Source organism: Bos grunniens, chromosome 22, assembly GCF_055505025.1.
Source record: "Bos grunniens cultivar Pamir isolate PY7600 chromosome 22, Bosgru_T2T1.0, whole genome shotgun sequence".
Classification (NCBI taxonomy): Eukaryota; Metazoa; Chordata; class Mammalia; order Artiodactyla; family Bovidae; genus Bos; species Bos grunniens.
The window spans coordinates 37,194,492-37,215,445 of record NC_141186.1 but is presented as its reverse complement, the minus strand read 5'-3'; the positions used below and the strand labels follow the sequence as shown (position 1 = coordinate 37,215,445).

Below are 20,954 nucleotides of genomic sequence, written 5' to 3'. Positions count from 1 at the left end.
TATAATGTTGTACATGTGAAACTTACATAATATTAGAAGCCAACATTGTGAAAGTCGCTCAGTCGTGTCCAACTCTTTGCGACCCCATGGACTGTAGTTCATGAAATTCTCCAAGCCAGAATACTGGAGTGAGTAGTCTTTTCCTTCTCAAGGGGATCTTCCCAACCCAAGGATTGAACCCAAGTCTCCCACATTGCAGGTGGATTCTTTACCAGCTGAGCCACAAGGAAAGCCCAAGAATACTGGGGTGGGTAGCCTATTCCTTCTCCAGCAGATTTTCCCGACCCAGGGATCAAACTGGGGTCTCCTGCACTGCAAGCAGATTCTTTACCAACTGAGCTATCAGGGAAGATCTCAAAAGCAAATACAAATCACTTACAGGTGAAGAAATTCATCTCAATCTGTTTGTCAAAGTAGCATTTCAAGAATACTTTGGAGAGAGAAATCAAATCCAGTCTTGTCTTAGCCCATTCCTAACAAAATCAATTTACCCAACTAAATTTAATCCAATCTTAGAAAATCCTGATCATGTATAACTCTTTGCCTATACTTCAGTTCAGTTCGGTCACTCAGTCATGTACAACTCTTTGCGACCCCATGAACCGCAGCATGTCAGGCCTCCCTGTCCATCACCAACTCCTGGTAACTTCACCTTACCTTACCTTACCTAAGAATGATAAGAATGCTATTCTGATAATAATGTCAAACACAACAAATATACCCAAACATTTAAATATACCCAAATTATCATCTGACTGTGAACTAACAGAACAGAAAATAATATTTCTCTAGGTTCAGTACAGTTCAGGTCAGTCACTCAGTCGTGTCTGACTCTTTGCAACCCCATGAACTGCAGCAGGCCAGCCCTCCCTGCCCATCACCAACTCCCGGAGTTTACCCAAACTCATGTCCATTGAGTCAGTCATGCCATCCAACCATCTTATCCTCTGTCATCCCCTTCTCCTCCTGCTCTCAATCCTTCCCAGCATCAGGGTCTTTTCAAATGAGTTAGCTCTTCGCATCAGGTGGCCAAAGTATTACAGTTTCAGCTTCAACATCAGTCCTTCCAATGAACACCCAGGACTGATCTGCTTTAGGATGCACTGGTTGGATCTCCTTGCAGTCCAAGGGACTCACAAGAGTCTTCTCCAACACCACAGTTCAAAAGCATCAATTCTTCAGAGGTCAGCTTTCTTTATGGTCCAACTCTCACATCCATACATGACCACTGGAAAAACCATAGCCTTGACTAGACAGACCTTTGTTGGCAAAGTAATGTCTCTGCTTTTGAATATGCTATCTAGGTTGGTCATAACTTTCCTTCCAAGGAGTAAGCGTCTTTTAATTTCATGGCTGCAATCACCATCTGCAGTGATTTTAGAGCCCAGAAAAATAAAGTTAGCCACTATTTCCACTATTTCCCCATCTATTTGCCATGAAGTTATGGGACCAGATGCCATGATCTTAGTTTTCTCACACCAAAAAGCTTAAACCACATTCAATACCAGGTATCAATTTTGTCCTGAACATTTTTCAGATAACATGAGCCTGAAATTTATTCTGACCTGATTATTTTGTATTTTTGATTATTTTTGAGTATTTAATTTCCTTTAAGTCAATTAAATAGAGCTCCTTTATGAATTAACTTTTGGCAATATCACACATCTATAAAACACATACAGACACATATGAACACATAAACACAGAGACCTCATAGTTCCTGTTCCAGAATTTCAGCCATGATCTTGAGAACCCAAACCATTTTTCCAAAGTTACCTCAATTAAAAAAAAGAAAGTGTATGATTTAAAAATATATTATTAATGAAATGAACATTTATAAAACTGGTTCCCACCCAAATAACTCTTTATATTTCATTCAATAGTTGAACCTATTGAATCTTTGTTGTCCCGTTTTGACAGATGTTGAAATTGAAAATCCATGACCACTATCACGCTCAAATATCAATTCTTTGGCAAGACCCACTGAGGTAGTCAGCCTCCAATATGGCCCCAACAATCCTTGCCTTCTATATTCACACCCTGTGCTGTCCCCTCCCACATTGAGTTGCACTGACTATATAATCACTAGGATACTGTGATGTCCAAGGCTAGGTCTAAGGCATTAGGGCTCCACCTTGCTCTTCCTTGAATCTCTGGCTTTGGGAGAAGCCAGCTGCTGAGTTGTTAAGATATTCAAGCAGTTCCATTGAGAAGCCTTCTGCAAAAGGCAGCAAGGAACCAAAGCCTTCTGCCAAGAGCAATTAAGTGAAGCATCCAGTAAGGGGACCTGCTAGCCCCATTTCAGATAGAATCACAGCCCTAACTGAAGTCTTCACAGCCACTTCAGGAGAGACCACAAGCCAGAAGCACTATGCTGCTGCCAGATCCCTGACACATGGAAACTTGTATACTGTTTACACTTGTTATTCTAAGTCACTAGATCATGAGATAATTTGTTGCATGGTAAAGCCTACCTGGATCATTGTTTTTAACCTTCAAACCCCTTCCATCCAAACTTCTTATACAATTCCTAGCTTAATTTTTCTCCATAGCACTTTGTTTATGCTCTCTCTACTCTCCCAGAAAAAGAATGTAAGCGAGGATTTTTGGACTGTTTTGTTCATAGTTATATCTCAGCTTCTGAAAGAACACATGGTAGAATGCTCAAAAAATAGGGTTTTTTTTAGGGGGGGAGAATGAATGAATCTACTGCAAATATTGCAAAAGATGAAATAATCAGTGAAGCTGAAAAAGTAATGTTAGAGAACAGCTTGAGTCAAGTGCCAAAACACTGGCCAACTGAGAACATGACAGAGTTAGACCAGTCAGACATTTAAGAAAAGGAAAGAAAATGGACAAAGAAGATGAGATGACAGCTGCTTCAGAAGGAATAATTTAGTTCTCCAAATGTCAAGAGAGATTGTTGGGAAAGTAAATTAAAAAAATCTCAGGAAGCTTTTTAAAAAATGACTCCTTTTCAGATTTTACTGTTGAGCTCAAACTTTAAGCAAAGAATGTACCACTCTGATGTCATATAACTTGACTAAAAAACTTAGGCAAAAATATTTATCCACTGACATATTCTCCATTCTAAAAACCTGAGCATAATTAAAATCAAAATGTAATTTTGTTGAACGTAAGAAAAAAATAAAATTTATTTTCATACTTTTTAATTTCTCAAGACAAAATCCCAATTATATCATGAAAAAAAATCAAATAATATCCCAATCATATTTTCTCCCTAGTAGTTATTAGCTCAGTTGGTAAAGAATCTGCCTGCAGTGTAGGAAACCTGGGTTTGATGCCAGGGTTGGAAAGATCCCCTGGAGAAGGAAATGGCAACCCACTCCAATACTCGTGCCTGGAGAATTCCAAGGACAGAGGAGGCTGGCAGGCTACAGACCATGGGATCGCAAAGAGCTGGACACGATTGTGCAACTAACTTTCACTTTTAGTTACTACAAAAATTTTTAAGTACCACTTTTTTTTTTTCCAGTACAACTGCTCTTTGAATAATGAACTATTCCATGTTTTGAGCCTGACATGTAAGAAGTACTCAAGAAAGCAGAACTACAAAACATTTGAGCTCTAAACAAAATACTAGGAAGAGGCCCCTTCTCTTTTGTAAGTTGTACACAATTAGCATATCTCAGCAGGGAGGGAACCTTTAAAACACACAGGCCACGTAAATATTTAGGTGAATAAAAGGAATGTGGAAACTTAACTCAGAGTTGGCAAATAGGTTTCTTCCCAGACACCAATGTGAATCATTTGGTACTAGTCACTCAAGAAACTATGGAGAACAGGATTTCTTTTCAGCATCATGTCTCAGCATCATTAGTGACATCTGTCTTGGTTCTGGGAAGAAGCCAAGCTCTCCCAGGCACCTGCCACATCCTAACATGTCTTTCACTGATGCAGGAGATGTGTTGTCTTTTGCCATGCAGACCAGAAGCAATGCATATGCAGAAGCAGTTGAGAGGATTTAGGGAAATTAGATATCGTACTTTTATGTAGAAATGAATGAAGGCTGTGATGTAGCTCTTAATAGACTCTGTGCCTCAGTGGCAGCAGGGCTCTTGTTTTTGTAGACACGGGAACCTCACAGAGTTCACCCCACTGGGCACTATATGGATGCAAAGACTATTCTTTGCAGGCTCAAGAATGAACTGCATCAAATTTGGTCCCTAAAGCAGTGCTTCACCTACCAGAATTTCTACCCTTATAAATAAGCCTTATCTTGGCCCTGAGGGAACAGTAAGATGCCTTCACTTGAAATGGTTGGGAAGACAGTGGTGACACAGGAAACAAAGCCTTTAAAAACACAATCTTTTAAAAAAGGTAATCCAAGATCTTGGTTTCTTTTTGATTCAAAATCATTTGATTGTCCCTACTACCAACAGAATGTTGTTCAAACTCCTCAGCATCACTCTCTTATCTTGACCTATTCTTCCAACCTCACCATTCACTCCCACCAATAAACCTTGACTTCCAGTCATGTTCATCCCCAGGTCAGCTATACATTTTTCTATGTGGAGGCAATAAACTGAAGTGGTTAAAGGTATAATATCTGAAATCAGACCCATAAGGATTTTAATTCGTCCCACTTTGCTTGTGTGACCTCGGGGAAGTTTCTCAACCTCTCTAAGCCTCAGTTTCTTCCTCTGGATAAGGGCTTTCTTATAAAGTGAAAATGAGTGTTAGTCACTCAGTCCTGTTGGAATCTTTGCAACCCTATGGACTGTAGCCTACCAGGCCCCTTTGTCCATGGAATTCTCCAGGCAAGAGTACTGGAGTGGGTTGCCATTTCCTTCTCCAGGGGATCTTCCCGACCCAGGGATTGAACCCAGGTTTCCCACGTTGCAGGCAGATTCTTTCCTATCTGAGACACCAGGGAAGCCCAGCTTTCTTATAGAATTGTTGTAAATTTTGAAAAAGTACATATAGGATTTGGTAGCTGGCAGATCAAAATGCCTTCAAATGAACTGTCTTCTCATCACACTTTTATAGATGCTTAATTTATGGATAAGAAAAGCATGACTTAAATATTATTAAAATATTTTCTGAGGCCAGGTGACTTCTAATCATGGAAATGTATCTCCAGAGCCTGTCAATCACCAGTTTTTCAAGAAGAAAGCCAACAAATGTCCATGAAATCAATGAATGACTTCAGGCATTCTTTACCTTACGTGCAAATTGAAAGCAAATACATTTAGCTACAGATTAAAAAAAAAAAAATTTAGTTGTTGATTTTGCTAGATTGCATGAGCCTCTTTAAATAAAGTCAACACTTAAAAAGGCGCTTGTATAAGCCTAAGAAAGATCCCAGCCCATAGTAGGTGCTCAATCAACGACGCCGAAAGAACAAGTGATTGATTGAACCTGACATTTGTGACAAGAAGAACAGAGAGCTTTCAGCCAAATAACTGTTCTCCTATCGGTATAAACCTCTGACAACCTCGTCTCCCCGCAGCTCCTGCAGCATGAGACCCACCAGTCATGCAAAATGCAGGAGTTTCAATGGGTCACTGGTTGGAGAAGAGGTTGTTTCTGTGGCACCTCAGGCCTCCTAAGGCTGCCTCCTGATGTGGGCACTTGCATGGCAGTGGCAGGATGTGCTGCCAGCAAAATCACCCAGCGCTTTCAAGTGGAGTCGAAGGCTAGCTACCCAGCTGATGCTTCACTGAAAAGGGGGAAATGAGATGTCACAAGGCCAGTTCTGTAAATTAAGTGGTAATCCAGTTCTGTCTGTATTCAAAGAGCAATCATCTATCCTAGGTTAATTCTGGGGACCTTTTCCAACATCTCCAGGCTTCCTTGCATGCTTATGCTAACTTTGGGGCATTTCACCCTTCACTGCATGCTCTTTATCCCAGCAAATGGTGAGTAGGAAAGGAGATAGGAGTCATCAAGTGAAATGGAGTTCCTGCTTTATCTTGAACTGAATCGATTCCTGTCTTCCCGCTGACACTATTCATCAAAGGTTAGTATCCTGGAGACAAATAAACACTATGGAAATGATTCCTTTTTTCTCCTAAAGAAATACGAAGATGGTAGCACTGGGTGCAACTTGGCTTTAACCCAACTGGAGGGAGGGGTCTATGTTGAAAGGATGACCTTTGACACAGAGGCTTTCTGCTTCGGTACCTTGTGAAACAAATAGTTTCCTGAAAACAACCGTCTACTGCCCAACCTCCCACTAATGCGATTAGGGAGCTAATTTCCTGGGTTGGTTTCCCCCCCATTTCACCCATCAGAGCTGGGAGGCTACAAAGGCCCTCTCTCCTGGAAACTGCTTCTTCACCAACACATGCAAAAGAGTATGCCTTGACTGACCTTAAAAAAAAATATGAGGGATAAGAATGATGATTGCTTAGCAACGAAACAGCTGGGGCTGGACTCCAGCAAGACTCAACTGGGGCCTTTAAAATCTTCTTAGAGCATTTGCTGTGCCTTCCTTCAAACCGAGAGTAAACATTTACACACGCCAGATTTGATAACAACATCATACTCTTCCTAACTTGTTAAGAAACCACTGTAAGGTTCAAAGGCTCTGAGGTCTTAACCTTCACACTCGGTGAACTGTGACGTACCATCTTTGCTTGCACTTTTCATTTGCTTCCAGAGAGACGTTCTTTGACCAACAGGTAACTTTCCCATAATATTCCATTAAAGAGCCATGACTACTTCAAACTGCCCTTCCCAGATGACAAATCTTCTTTAATTTTATTCTTTACAAGGAGATTAAGAAACCTCTAGTGAGACATAAAAGGATATCAGAAGGTCCTCCCTAATTTAGGTGCCCAACCTGGCTGATGAATTGAACTGAGGCCACTGCTTAAAAGGGTATTTTTCCCCAGAAGGAGAAGAACACTGGAGAATCCTTCTCCTTTTTGAGGAGAAGAAAGGAACGGCTCAACATGGCATTTGGCTCTCAGGAAATTAACCAATAACGGAGGCTACATGCAATGCTGCTGGATTTAATTAGGAAGTAGTGAGACCACAGCAATCATAGGCCCTAATTTATAACCCAGTCCACGAAGAAAAATGCCTGACCCATTTGGTACAGTGGTTGAAGGAAAAATGTGGGATTCCCCAAAAATAATTTGAAAAGGATCCCCAAGAACTTTGTTAACTGTTTTAAAAGGCACCACTCCTTTGAGTATTTAGGGTGTGGAAAAGCTGATGTGACCACTGAGAACTGATTCCAAGAAAGATTTAATAGTCTTTCTTAAAAGAAGAAGTGGAGAAGGAAATGACAACCCACTCCGGTATTCTTGCTTGGAGAATCCCATAGACAGGGGAACCTGTCTGACTAGTCCATAGGGTTGCACAGAGTTGGACATGACTAAAGCAACTTAGCATGCATGCTTAAAAGAAGGAGGGTTTCCCTGCTGGCTCAATGGTAAAGAATCTCCCTGCCAGTGCAGGAGACATGGGTTTGATCCCTGATTCGGGCAGATCCCATATGCTGCAGAGCAACTAAACCTGTGAGCCACAACTATAGAGCCTGTGCTCCACAGCCCAGGAGGCACAACTACTGAGCCCACACATGCCACACCTACTGAAGTCCTCGTGCTGAGCCTGTGTTCTGCAACAAGAAGCAGCCACGGCAATAAGAAGCCTATGCACCCTAACTAGTAGTCCCCCACTCTCAACAGCTAAAGAAGAGTCCTTACAGCAACAAAGACCCAGCACACCCAAAAATAAAGAAAGAAAGATAAACAAATAAAAGAAGGAAGAGTTTATATATTTCCATCATAATTCCATCCCCATTAAAGATACTCAGTAAAGATAGAGTGAACGATGGTTATTCAATAACTCAGCCATCATGTACTCAGTTCATATTATGTAAAGGCTTTATATCTTGAGCTAAAGATACAAAATCGCAGCTTCTGATCCTAAAACACTAGTGGTCACATAAATATATAAGAAACAAGTCTCATCTGAATTGATAGTGGCTCCATTCTTCCAGCTACTCAGGTCAAAACTGTGGAGTCACCCTTGAGCCTTCTCTTTGTCTCACATACCATATTCAATCCACCCACTAGTCATGATGGCTCCACCCTCAAAAGATATCCAGATTTTGACTAATTTGACTATTTTATATGCCAATTATACTATTCCCATTTGGGGCCAAACCGCTAGCAACTCTTTGATTATTTCAGTAACTTCCTAACCAGTCTTTCTGTTTCTACCCTGTTTAGCCTTCCCCCCGACCATCCCGCCATTCTCAGTGTAACAAGTAGGGTACTCTTTTGAAAATGTAAATATGACTGCATCATGCTAGTCCTTGGTTCAAAATATCCAGTAGCTACCCTTGTCTCTTACAATACAAGTTCTTTCAACAGTTATATATGGTCCTCTCTGATTTAGTCCTGATACGTGTTTAAACTCATCTGGGACTCTCCTCTGTGCTTACACAGCTCCAGCCACACTGGCATCCCTCTATCCTTGAAACAAATGAGACGCATTACGCTTTTAAGGGTTTCATACTGGTTATTCCCTCTGCCTAGAATGCTCTTCCCCAGATATCCGTTATCACTTGCTACAATTCAAGTATTTTCAATTCTACTGTTCCTGCTCCACCCTCAGTATCCCAATTTCCTCTATTTTCTAATTTTACTTATGACCTTCTAACAGAATATAGTTTGCTTATCTATTAAGTTATTGTTTTATCATCTATCTCTTCCCACTAAAAAGTAAGTTCTAAGAAGACAGAGATTTTTATTTGTTAATGTTTTTGTTCAGTTTGTTTATCATGCCTAGAACAGGACCTGGCACATATTAAATAAGTGGCTGACTGAATGAACAATGAGACATTGCAGAAAATGCTACAACAGAGGAATTTGTTGTAGAGCCTCTATAGAGGCTGTATTCAAGATGGATAAGTAGAGTCCCTGCCTAGGCATTATAAGAAAGTCCATTCATTTCTTTTAAAAATTGGCAGCCCAGCAAGACTGCCCTGATTTCTTCTAGATCTAAGTGCAACTCCTGCTGTTTTTCACAGCTAAGAAGAGTCTGGTTGTGCTAAGTGACTAGCTCAATCCTTTTCTGTCATTATCCCACTCCCCATGTTCTTTTTTTAAATTAAAAATGATTGGGCGAATTTCCTAATCACTTATGAAAGTTTACAAAATAATAAATTGAAGTGGAACTGGGATGAGCCACCAACTTAAAAAAAAAAAAAGAACACAAAGTTCCTGGTGAGTTGTGGTTAGAAAACAGGAATAAATTTGAATTAATCATGATCCTGGCCATGGTGAGAGAAGGATGGAGAATCTACAGAATAGCAAGATGGGCCATGTTAGTAATGACCTAAGAAAAATATTGCCAGTATAGAACCTTTTGGAATGATCAGGCATAATGAAATATTGAATAAGTCCACCTGTGGTCTGCTATTCATTAAGTTAAGTAACACCTTTATGAAAACACTGGCATGTCAGTTACTCAAAGGACAGATTTTTTTTTTTTTAATGACTCAAAGACAGCAATGATTTTATGCTAAACTTACAAGGCTAGTGTTTTCAAAATTTGATTTGGGGCATTTCTATTTTCTAAGATCCAGAGTCAATTCCTTGATATTGACTAGTGTAACTACACGACTCTTAAATCAATATACTGAGGGTATGATGTATGAAGGAATATAAAATAATGAGTTTCAAAATCAACATCTTTTATGAAAATATATGAAATCTGAAAGCTCTCCACATGGTATAGGGAAATGGAACCAGAATTCCTACAAAAGGCAGGGGCACCCATCTCACCTAAGTAGTTATCATCCTCTGATTTCCCTGAGAAACTGTGCTGCCGCACATCAATATTGGTAGCACCAGCTGGAATTAGGACCACAACGTTGTAACCTGAAAAGAATTGAGCAGAAACTGAGCATTCCACAGACTGGTTCATTTTCTCTAAGCATGGTGTAAAGGGTGGCGACAAAGGAATATATCAGAATTCTCACTGTTAGGTGTCTTATAGCCAGATGGGTAATATACCTTAACAAGACTGATTTTATGTTTCACACAAATACTTTTACATATTACATGTGGTTAATAATGTTAACAGTTTGACTATTTTTCTTCTCACAGTTCTTAGGAACAAATTCTTACCATAATGTACTGTGTTAAATGTTCCTGCCACTGTTTTGCATGAAGAATTATCGCCACCACAAACCCCACATTTATCTCTCCGGGCTTTTGAGTTTAAAACATGATCGCATCCAGCTTGCTTTTAAAAAGAAAACAGTTGAAATACATGGTAAGTATTAGAGAGGTTAAAATTCTTAGATAATGTGTTTCTTTGAAAGAGGGGCATTCCAAACGACAAGAACTTAAAGTCTCTGTAAACTTTTAAGCGTGGTGAACTCAAATAGTCTTTATCCCTGTTATGGGAAAATGTGGTCCTTGGACCAGCAGCCATGAGCATCCCAAATGATGTTGGGCATGCAGAATCTTAGGCCCCACCCAGATTCACTGAGTCAGAGTATATTTCCTGGCATGTAAATAAGACCCTTAGGTGCTTCATCTAGAGATCAAAGTTTGAGAAGCACTGGCCTACAAGTAAGTAAAGTAAATGTGGAAAAACAGCTCAGGAATGAAAAAAAAAAAAAAATTAAGGAGTGGCTGAGAGCTATCGCATTGAACAGCTCACACCCCATCTTAAGGTAGCAGTCCTTGTCTAATCCAGGCTACTGCTGCCATGCAGAAACAAGGCTAGTGTTGACATTTCTCAATTTTCCAAGATATTGAAAATCTGATTTTATGTGAAATCCCCTATGTTTAAACACTGGCTATGAATGGAGGACTAAAGCATGACTGCAGGCTGCCAGGTTGAGGCCTCGGGTTCCAAGTGGCCTCTTCAGTGTCTTCCTATCTTAACACAATGCAGCAGAGTACACAAGAGTCTGCAAACATCAGTGGCAACCACCAGAAGACCAGGAGGTCAGAGTTCACATTCTCATCTATTTTGCTCCTTCGAATGAACCAGTCTCTGAGGAGAAACTCCATGTTTTGCTCTAGCATGGAGTGACAAGGAAGTCCTCACTGTAGCTGTGGTCAGGAGTTGGGTGAAGCTCAGAGACTCTTCCATCAAGTCCTACCAATGAGGAGCTCCAGTGTGCCCTGGACTGCTTGTAAGGAACAAATGCATCATCCCAGAGACTGGCTGTGTAAGAAATGATTTCTGACTGATGAGAACAGGAAAACAGTGCCAAACCTCAAGAAATCAGTGCTTTGATGCTTTACTATCAGCCAGATGTGTTATTCAATTTCTAAAACTTGCTGTCAGGAAGCTTTTGGGTTTAACCTTATGCACAATGGTTAAGGTAAAGAAGTTGTGTATAGTGTCGATTATAATCTCCTCACAGGGAAGTTTCTTGCAGGCCCCCACAGAGAGTGTCAGAAAAATGTAGGGCAGTGGTTCTCAAACTTTGGCATGCATCAGAATCACGTAGTGCTGGGAGGGATAAATTAGGAGTTTGGGATTAACAGATATACAGTACTGTACATAAAATACATAATCAATAAGGACCTACTATATAGCCCAAGCACAGGGAACTATACTCAATGTTTTGTAACAACTAATAAGAGAACAGAAAGGATATATATATATATATGTATACATACAGATAAATGTAATTGAACCACTGTGCTGTACACCTGAAACTAGTACAACATTGTAAATCAATTACACTGCAATTTTAAAAAATCAAATAAAATAAAACAAAGAAAAGAAAGAGAATCAGATGGTGCTCAAGCTGGTCTGAGGACCCCACTTTGAGAACCACTGCCCTGGAGACAACGCACAGACACAAGCAGCTGCTATTGTGTTGAGGAAGCTACACGTGACAGTTTGGCAGCAGGACAACACAGTGAAGAGAGCGCCATCTGGGACTCACCCGGCACAGGCCTTGGACACAGATGTCATTGGTGTCCTGGCCACACGGCGTTCCATCTATCACTCTGTCACGGAGCTGATAGTAGGCTGTGCTCCCTGCCACCCTGCAGAACAGCTTGCAGCGGTCCTTCATCAAAACTAGACAGGAGAAACACCATGCGATGTGACTTTCGTGCCTGGACCCTGTGCCAGCCTGCAGCCGTGGGCACCTCCCCAGATGAACTTACTTCCACTGTATTTTGGGACCCAGCGCACGTTCGGATGCAGACCGTTGATGTTGAAATGCTTTCCGTCAAAGTGAGCACACTGTTCATCTCGGAAGTCTCGCTTCTGCTTGGGACACGGCTCTGTGTTGCAGGACTTAAATTTCATTCTGCGCCCTACACAATACTTGCCACCATTTCTGGGCCTGATGAAAGGTAAAGAACACACAGGCTGTATTATACTGTATTTCTCTAATGTATTATAATATTTTATGTTATAATGTGGCTTCCTGTCTTGGAGGGAGGCAAATGTGAAGTAGTCAGTGACAGTGGCCAGGACAAGCGCTCTGGGGATCTGGGTTTGTACTCTGCCTTCAACATCATTAAGTGTTTAACCCTGGGCAAGTCACTGAATGTCTGCAAGCCTCAACCCTTCCATGTGTAGAATGGGAAAGTACCATTCTGATAAGGTAAGGCAGTTTTGAGGATAAAATGAGAGAGCATTTAACTTAAAGTCTGAAATATAAAACCGGGGGTCTATCAGGTCATTTTCTGTCCTCCATGCCCTGAACATCCACATTCCTTTAAAGACACAGAAGGAGAAAAGGTACAAATGAATACGTGGAATGCTCCTGTCTACCTCTGTACCATGGTATTCTCGTGGGTGACCATCCTAAAACTTGCCCCATTCCATTTCCATTTATTTCTTTCCCTCTTCTCTCTCTCTCTCTCTCCCTGCATGACTATTGTTTTTTGTTTTGTTTTACAAATAAGATGGAATAGGATGTGCTCATATTTTGACTAAACTTAATAGGAGAAGCAGGAGAGAGTGTACTGGTTTCATTAACTTGTGTGTGACAAGAGTGTGGAGGATGCCTTACAAAGCACCACACAACAATTTAATCTCAGCATGCAACCCCGCTCATGGATTTTCCAGATGTGACCCAGAGAGTAAATTATATAACCCATCTCCCAGCGGTCAACAGCTTGCCAAGTGCATCACGGAAACGGGAAGATCACAGAATCAGAGGAAATCAGACTCACCCACCCACAGCTAGAGCAGCCTGGATACTGTAGCTACTCTAAGCCACCTCTCAAACTGAAAGATTTCTACCTTTTGTTTTTAGAGTGAGTCTTTCAGAGTAATTCAGACAACAAGAAGTGTTGTTTCCCCCCCGCCCCCTGCCTTTGTTTTGTTTTGTTAAACCAGGACTTGGGAAATGGGAACTATATCCATGACCATAAAATACAGAATCAAGGGCAGTCTAGCAGAGCTGGGCTGCCGTCTATGGGGTCGCACAGAGTCGGACACAACTGAAGTGACTTAGCAGCAGAGCTGGTAAGGCTCCAGAGTTGGATCTGGTTTCCTGTCTTGGCCCTAGCCTCACTCTGTGACTAGAGACAATGTTCTAGCCTCCCACAGATTCAGCTTTCCTCTTCTCTAAAATGAGTGCACACAGCAGATGCCTAAAAATGTTAGCGACTATGACATCATATTTCAGCACAACCCAACCCAATCTGATCCAGCAGTTTGTTTGTTTTGAGTACTGCATCCGAGCTATGATGTATGGGTGAGTCAGGTCTCATTGGTGTTGCTGAGTGCCTGAGTCTCAGAAAGGGCTGCCTGTCTATGATACTCTCATAAACATGTTCTCTCCACCGTGTAGAGGGAGGTTATTTTTCACGAAGGCTTTATCTAGGGATGCAAAACAGCACATAATCCAGCAACATCTATGTATGACTGTTTCCCCATTAAGCCCATGTGATTTACATCTGCCTGTGTGCTTGACTCAGAGAAGGCAATGGCACCCCACTCCAGTACTTTTGCCCAGAAAATCCCATGGACAGAGGAGCCTGGTGGGCTGCAGTCCATGGGGCAGCTAGAGTCGGACACGACTGAGCGACTTCATTTTCACTTTTCACTTTCATGCATTGGAGAAGGAAATGGCAACCCACTTCAGTGTTCCTGCCTGGAGAATCCCAGGGACAGGGGAGCCTGGTGGGCTGCCATCTATGGGGTCGCACAGAGTCGGACATGACTGAAGCGACTTAGCAGCAGCAGCAGCAGTGTGCTTGACTAGCCCATACTCACGCATATCTTGTGCAATGGAAAGCCGGCTGAGGTACTTTTATAGCAAGGGATGGAAGGTTCAGAGAAGTTAAGGACTTTCTTTGTCCAAGGTAACACAGCTAACAAAAGAGCAGAGACCAGACTGAAATTCAAGCTTCCCAGATTCTCCCTCTGTGCTCTTTCTGTTTCATTACCCAGGAGCTACAGCCCAGAGTCCTGTCGTTTTCTTTTTTGGTACCATGTAGAGATGCAGTCTTGGTTTCCTGGATACCAAGTTCTTCTCTCAGAACCGAAGCAACCCAGTCTCATGCATAAAATACCACTGATGACACGTGAATAACAGAGCAGGCTCATATAGCTGTAAAATCTGTTTTTCTGTTTATAAGGAAGATCCTCTTCAATTTTTTTCTCAAATTAAAACAAACTTCATGGAATTTTTTTTAATGTTTCAACTAACTACAGGGGATCCATCAGGTCATTTACCTGTTGCCTGAAAGTAACTCATATTTCTTCTCTTTTGAAAATAATTTCTTTTACAGTGGATATTTTTCTTCCAATTCTCTTATATAAAAAGTGTTTTCTGACTCTTGAAATTGAACAAGAGCAGCAAACAGTTAACATTTGCAGGTGGCTTCCTGTTTCACATAGGAACACTGTCCACCTTTGCTTGCTCTGACCATTACCAAAAGAGCATTTTTAAATTTCTTTTTATAACTGACATTTAAAAAAGTAAAGAACACATATAAAACACTCCATGTGTGAGGCAATATTGCTGAAGGTTATATACGGACCCTGGAAACAGGTTTGAACTCCAGCCCTGTTTCTTAACAATGGTGCAATCTTAGGCAAATCACTGAATCTCTCTTAGTTTCCCTACCCATAAAAGGGAGATGATGCTAATATCTACTTCATGGGGCTGAGTGAGGGTTTTTCGGTTAACAGATTTGAAGCACTTGAACATGGCCACCCACATAGTAAATGTTAAGTTATTCCAAGTGTCTATAACTATAGTCCATGGGCCAAATCCAGCCTACTGTCTGTTTTTATATGGTTAGTGAGCTAAGAATAGTTTTTAACACGCTAAAATAATTTAGAAATAAATAAAAAGAATATTTTGGATCACATAAAAATAATATGAAATTCAAATTTCCACATCTGTAAATAAAAGTTCTGTTGGGATATAGCTACACCCACACGTTACATAGTATCAACGTATGTTTCTCACTAAATCAGCAAAGCTGTTTAGGAGGGACAGACAGCCGATGCTCCCCAAATCTAAGATATTCACTATCTGGCCTTTTATAGAAAACGTTTGCTGACCTCTGAGCTGGATGGCTGGATGGCATCACTGACTCGATGGACGTGAGTCTGAGTGAACTCCGGGAGTTGGTGATGGACAGGGAGGCCTGGCGTGCTGCGATTCACGGGGTCGCAAAGAGTCGGACACGACTGAGCGACTGAACTGAACTGAACTGAGCTGGTCTAGCATACAAGGCACCATGTCACTTGCCAAGATATGTCGCTGACTGTGCACAGCCATCCTGTGCAGCAGGTAGTGACAATCCTTGTTTCTGAACTTTTGCTTGAACTGGGTTTAGAAATGTTAACTAACCTGGCAAGTTCCCATGCCAGTTAAGTGAGACACACTGACTGAGAGACCAGGGTAGGCCTTCCTGACCCAAAGCCCATGACCTGGCCTCTTTCCCACAGTGCCTCTCTTGAGACAGGTCTCTTCCCATTTCAAAACTCATTCTATGACTTTATTTGCTTTTTGTGTGAAGGCAAATGGTATTTTATGAATGAGCGTAAATTTGCCCTTTAAAATATATAGCTTTTAAAAAAATATCCTAGACAATAGGATCTCTACTGAATCTGCATGGACTCTGTAATGGGGAGGGCTTCAGACAACTGAATTTCATGGAAAAATCTGTGTTTTAATTTAATAATTTAGCTGAGTGGGAGTTTTATTCCCCCATAGGCAAATACTGAAAATTATACAAAATGTAACTTTAAAAATAGCATTAGTCACATTTTCCAACTACTAAAATCCTTTTAAAATATTGTTTCTCAAATAGGGATAGAAAGAACTTAAGGAAATTGCTGATTAATTACTATGAAAGTAACTGTATTCAGCACAGGCAAGTTGAATCACATATACAAAGAAAATTCACAACGCTGCATGGCCAAAGCTTTGGGAGAATTTCGCAAAGATCATTGTAGGCGTATTCTACCTATAAGGAAAGTTAAACTTTGGTCTGCAAATGGGTTTGAACAAAAATCTCAACATTTATGTTTACTTACAACAAATTAGGGTTAGCACTAGGAAGAAATTTCTAATGATACAACAGGCAGCCTGAGAAGGTAAATGTGTTTTCTATATCTGGAGGGTTTTAAGAAGGGCTCTAATGACCAATTATGAGGAATGCTGAAAGGCTATTCAAGGGTTAGATGGGATGGACCAAGGAGCCATACTAGCGATCATCAACAACTTTGTCAAATGGAATAGTCTATGGGATTGGATCTCTATACATTCATTAGTTAATGGCTTTCCCACAGTAGTCAATTCTCAGTATTTCAAAAGATAGATCTCTCTGGACTTAGTATGGGGTTATGTCCTGATTAAACTCATTGTAATTTGAAAATATCTTAAAAGTTGAAAATGCATTTAATACACTTAAGCTTACTTTATAATAAAGTATTGACTATCTCATAATGTATTGAATGCTATACTGAAAGTAAACAGTAGAATGTTTATCTAGGTATAGAATGGTTAGAAGCATATTAGTTATTTACCCTTATGATCGCATGGATGACTGGGAAGTACAGTGGATGTTGCTGCCCAGCATTATATGAGCATCATATTGCAAATCAGTAGCCTGACAAAAGACCAAAATTCAAAATCTGAAGCACTTTTTCTCTTCTGCATGTGCTCCCGCTCAGTTGTTAAGTCATGTCTGACTCTTTGTGACCCACCAGGCTCCTCTGTCATGGGATTTTCCAGGCAAGAACATTGGAGTGGGTTGCCACTTCCTTCTCCAGGGGATCTTCCCAACTCAGGGATCGAACTCTCGTCTCCTGTTTCCTGCATTAGCAGGTGGATTCTTTACCACTGAGCCACCTGGGAATCCTAATGTATTGCTTTTGCACCATTGTAAAGAAATCTTAAGTCTAACCAACATAGGTTGGGGACCATCTGTAAATACCTCAAAAAAACTTCACAGCCAAATGAGGGACTGATTTTCTTAGGTGAAATATACATATGTTTATTATTCTATTTATGGAAGATTTCATAAGCAGTTGCTAGAGTCAAAGCCTAAATGGGAAATATGTAGTTTACAATCTTGTCTTTTTCTCAAATCTATGAGCTTATTCTTTAATTTGACCTATCAACTTAAAAGCAAAACAGAAGCATAAGAAGAAGGAAATACTTTGCCTTTCTTAAAAAAAAAAAAAATCTGCATGATTTTTTAGTTTGATAGACCATAACAATTCTGTATTCCAGTTTGTTCTAGTCACCAGGAACCTCAGAGCCAAATTTAGAGCACAAAATAAGTATATGGCCCAATGGCCTGGTAATGCATCATCTATATCTAAAGCTTTGTCTTGTTTTGGGACCCCAAGTTCTGTTTTTGGTGGTTCTGATTTTAAATTTCATCCTATGACATGTTTCTTATAGATCAGGTGACCATGTAATTGTTTAATTCAGGACATTTTGAGAATTGAAAGGAGAGCTATCAATAACTTCTCTCAGGATAACAAATGTAAATGGGGACCTTATAGACCAAAACATACACTTATCTTATATGTAGGACATCAATCAAAAATGGGACTAAAAAAGTAAAGCATGTAAAGACAAAATATTAGGGCTCCATTGTCAAGATGGTGTACCAATTGGGACCAAAAACATTTTGGGGATATGAAATTAGAAAGGATATGCTTTCTAAAGTTTGCTCTTCTAGTATATCATAATCCCATGCACATGGCAAGGCTGCTTCCCTTTTTTAGCTTATATATATTTAAAGAAAAAAAATACATAGCTTAAAGTATCCAGATACTAAATATATTATTGAATCCCAAGAATATAGTGAAAATAAAAGAACAATCCAGTGTTCTTGATAGAGGCCTACCACAGATTCTAAAAATGGAGCTCCTCATTATATTCTAAGGGCTTCTGAAACTGAGAAGAGCATTTTGCCAGCCAACGTGGGGGCCAAGAGTTCCGTTCTTTCAAACTTCTTGAGAATCAGGACAGCAATCACTGGCACATTCTACATAACAAACCATCTGCTCTGCTAATTTCTCTGAACAAGCTTTTAAACTGCTTTGGACCTATTTTTCTCTTTTCAGTGTCCCTCTTTCTTGTCTAGCTGACTTCCCCAGCGCCATCGTAATCTCAGTTACGAGAGGCAGACTCCTTCCTTAGTAGTTCACAGGGACATCCCAAAGTACACATAACTTGGAGGAGTTTAATGAAATGATGTCAGTGCTGACACTCAACTAGGTGGGTTGTATTATTTTAAAACTTCCCATAGCAAACATCCAGGACAAGAACATCTAATTGAAGTCTTTAATGATCAGTTCCTAACTTCTGAAGGCGAGGATCTCTGCTTCGCTTTGAAGCTCAAGATCTTTTCCTGCTGAGATCTTTAACACTGGGTGCTTTTCTTTGCCTGGCCCATTCCAGCTACAGTGTGATTTATCTCTTCCCATACTACTTTTTGAATTGCTCTAACACTATAAAAACAAAACACATACACACAAAAACAAAAAACCCACTTCTTTTGAATGGAATATTCTTGAGTCAAAATGTTAAAAGTACCTACTATTTGCAATATCCACACTCCCATGATAATAATAGCTTATTATGATAATAACAGGGCTTCTCTGGTGGCTCAGTGGTAAAGGATCCGCCTGCCAAAGCAGGAGGTGCAGGTTCAATTCCTGGGTCAGGAAGATCCCCTGGAGAAGGTAACGGCAACCCACTGCAGTATTCTTCCCTGGAAAATCCTCATGGACAGAGGAGCCTGGTGGGCTACAGTCCATGGGGTCACAAAGGAGTCACAAATGACTCAGTGTCTAAATAACAAGAGCAACAACAACATGATAGAAACAATTTGGTTCAATGTAGCCAAATGTTTTAAATTTTAAAAAAATTCATCATATTTGCTGCTAGCTTAAAATGTTCTGTTTTAAAACTTCAACAATATAAGCAGCTACAATTACGTAATCAATCGATTTTAACAAGCAAGTTGTAGAACAATATATATAGGATGACCCATATTTTATGTTATATGATACTTATTTCATGTAATACATATTAGATCGATAATCTTTCAAATTATTTTTTAGTGGTTATTTCTTGTGGGGAGTAGGAATGACAGTTTTTATATCATACACTTTTGTATCTGAATTTTTTGAAAACACCTACTATATTTACATTGTATTTTTTAAAACTTTTTATTTTGTATTGAGGTATCACTGATTAACAATATCGTGATAGTTTCAGGTGAAGAGCAGAGGGACTCAGCCATACATATATATATATATATCCATTCTCTCCATTATTATTTTAAAAACTAATACTAAACATAGACTTTATGGGAAAATCTAATGTATATTAGTTTATATACATAGCTACAGGGTTAGTTTTACAGATCAGAGTCTATAACTTATAGACTTGTCCTTAAACATTTATATTATGTGGATATGAAATAATCTTGGACTATGAACAAAGATAAATTAAAATAAATTGATTGCCATCTGTGATTTGGACTATACAGAGTGTTTACGTGAATAGGGCTTATAATGACAGGCTAAAGCTATATTCTTTTTTGTGTACACAATTCAGATTTTCATTATTAAAAAATGGCACCTTTGTCAACAGGAGGCCCTTTTCCTACTCAGGGAGAATCAGCTGGCCTGAGTAGCTATTACTATTTCAGGACTTCAGGGGTAGATTCTGCAGTAAAACCTAGTCTACTGCACTAGCCCACTTTGCTCCTCAATCTGCTTGCTTTTCTCTCCTATCCAGTCTGTTATCCCTATATAGGCTGTTAAAAATTAAAGAGTACTGCTGAGGCAAACCATTTTGCATAATCCCAAAGCAGCTGGTTCTTAAAGATGGTTGTGAGTCTGCATATCTAAAAACTAATCTGGGAAGACCTCTTGGGCTATATAGCTTTGATGGTAATAAAAGCATGTATTATTTTCTGTTCCTTTAAACTTTATACATCTTAGAACCAGACAAAATTTGATATCACTCCTTATAATGAAGATAGCAACTTTTAAAATCCGCTTATAAATAGCCTCTCCCCAAACACACATCTATCATAATGAGATGCTGGGGGAAAAGCCTGTGGACTTTATTTGAACATGTTAAGTTTCAACAAGGTTTGGCTGGTAGAGACCACTATGGTCATTCGCTGAGAATCACCATGAAAAGCCATTGTAGGATGGGACCTCAGGAGTCAGGGTAAAAATAGTTTGATTCAAAAGTAAATCCTGACTTAGGCTTCCAGGTCCCTTGGGGTTCACTAACGCCACCTTGGGGGTCTGCGTGCCCTTTTAGCATTTCAGTTGCTAAGTAGAAAATTAACATTTATCTACAATCTGGGTGGAAATGTCCAATTTCTTTGTTTCCTAATGAACATCTACTTGTTTATTAGCAGACTACCCCAGCCCATGGTGGGGGGTGGGGGGGGGGGTAGTGAGACATTCCTGAATGTCAAAGCAACACAAAGCATCTACCATTTAACAGATAAAGCTTTTAAAATAAAGGGTCA

At 40.0% G+C, this 20,954-nt stretch overlaps 1 protein-coding gene across 6 annotated transcripts in view; it reads right to left on the bottom strand.

Annotated features, from left to right (window-relative positions):
- Positions 1 to 20,954, bottom strand: part of ADAMTS9 (ADAM metallopeptidase with thrombospondin type 1 motif 9) — a 162,532-nt gene that overhangs the window by 94,532 nt on the left and 47,046 nt on the right. For 5 of the 6 annotated variants that reach the window (XR_015151362.1, XM_086367020.1, XM_086367022.1 and 2 more), the window contains 4 exons: positions 12,126 to 12,307; positions 11,900 to 12,036; positions 10,113 to 10,230; positions 9,768 to 9,863 (listed from right to left, as the gene is read on the bottom strand). Coding sequence is in view for 4 of the 6 variants with exons in the window: in XM_086367020.1 (XP_086223146.1) it covers positions 9,768 to 9,863; positions 10,113 to 10,230; positions 11,900 to 12,036; positions 12,126 to 12,307 (533 nt within the window). In the remaining 2 variants the exon portion in view is untranslated. The remainder of the gene's footprint in view (positions 1 to 9,767; positions 9,864 to 10,112; positions 10,231 to 11,899; positions 12,037 to 12,125; positions 12,308 to 20,954) is intronic. The other variant, XM_086367024.1, reaches the window with a different exon arrangement.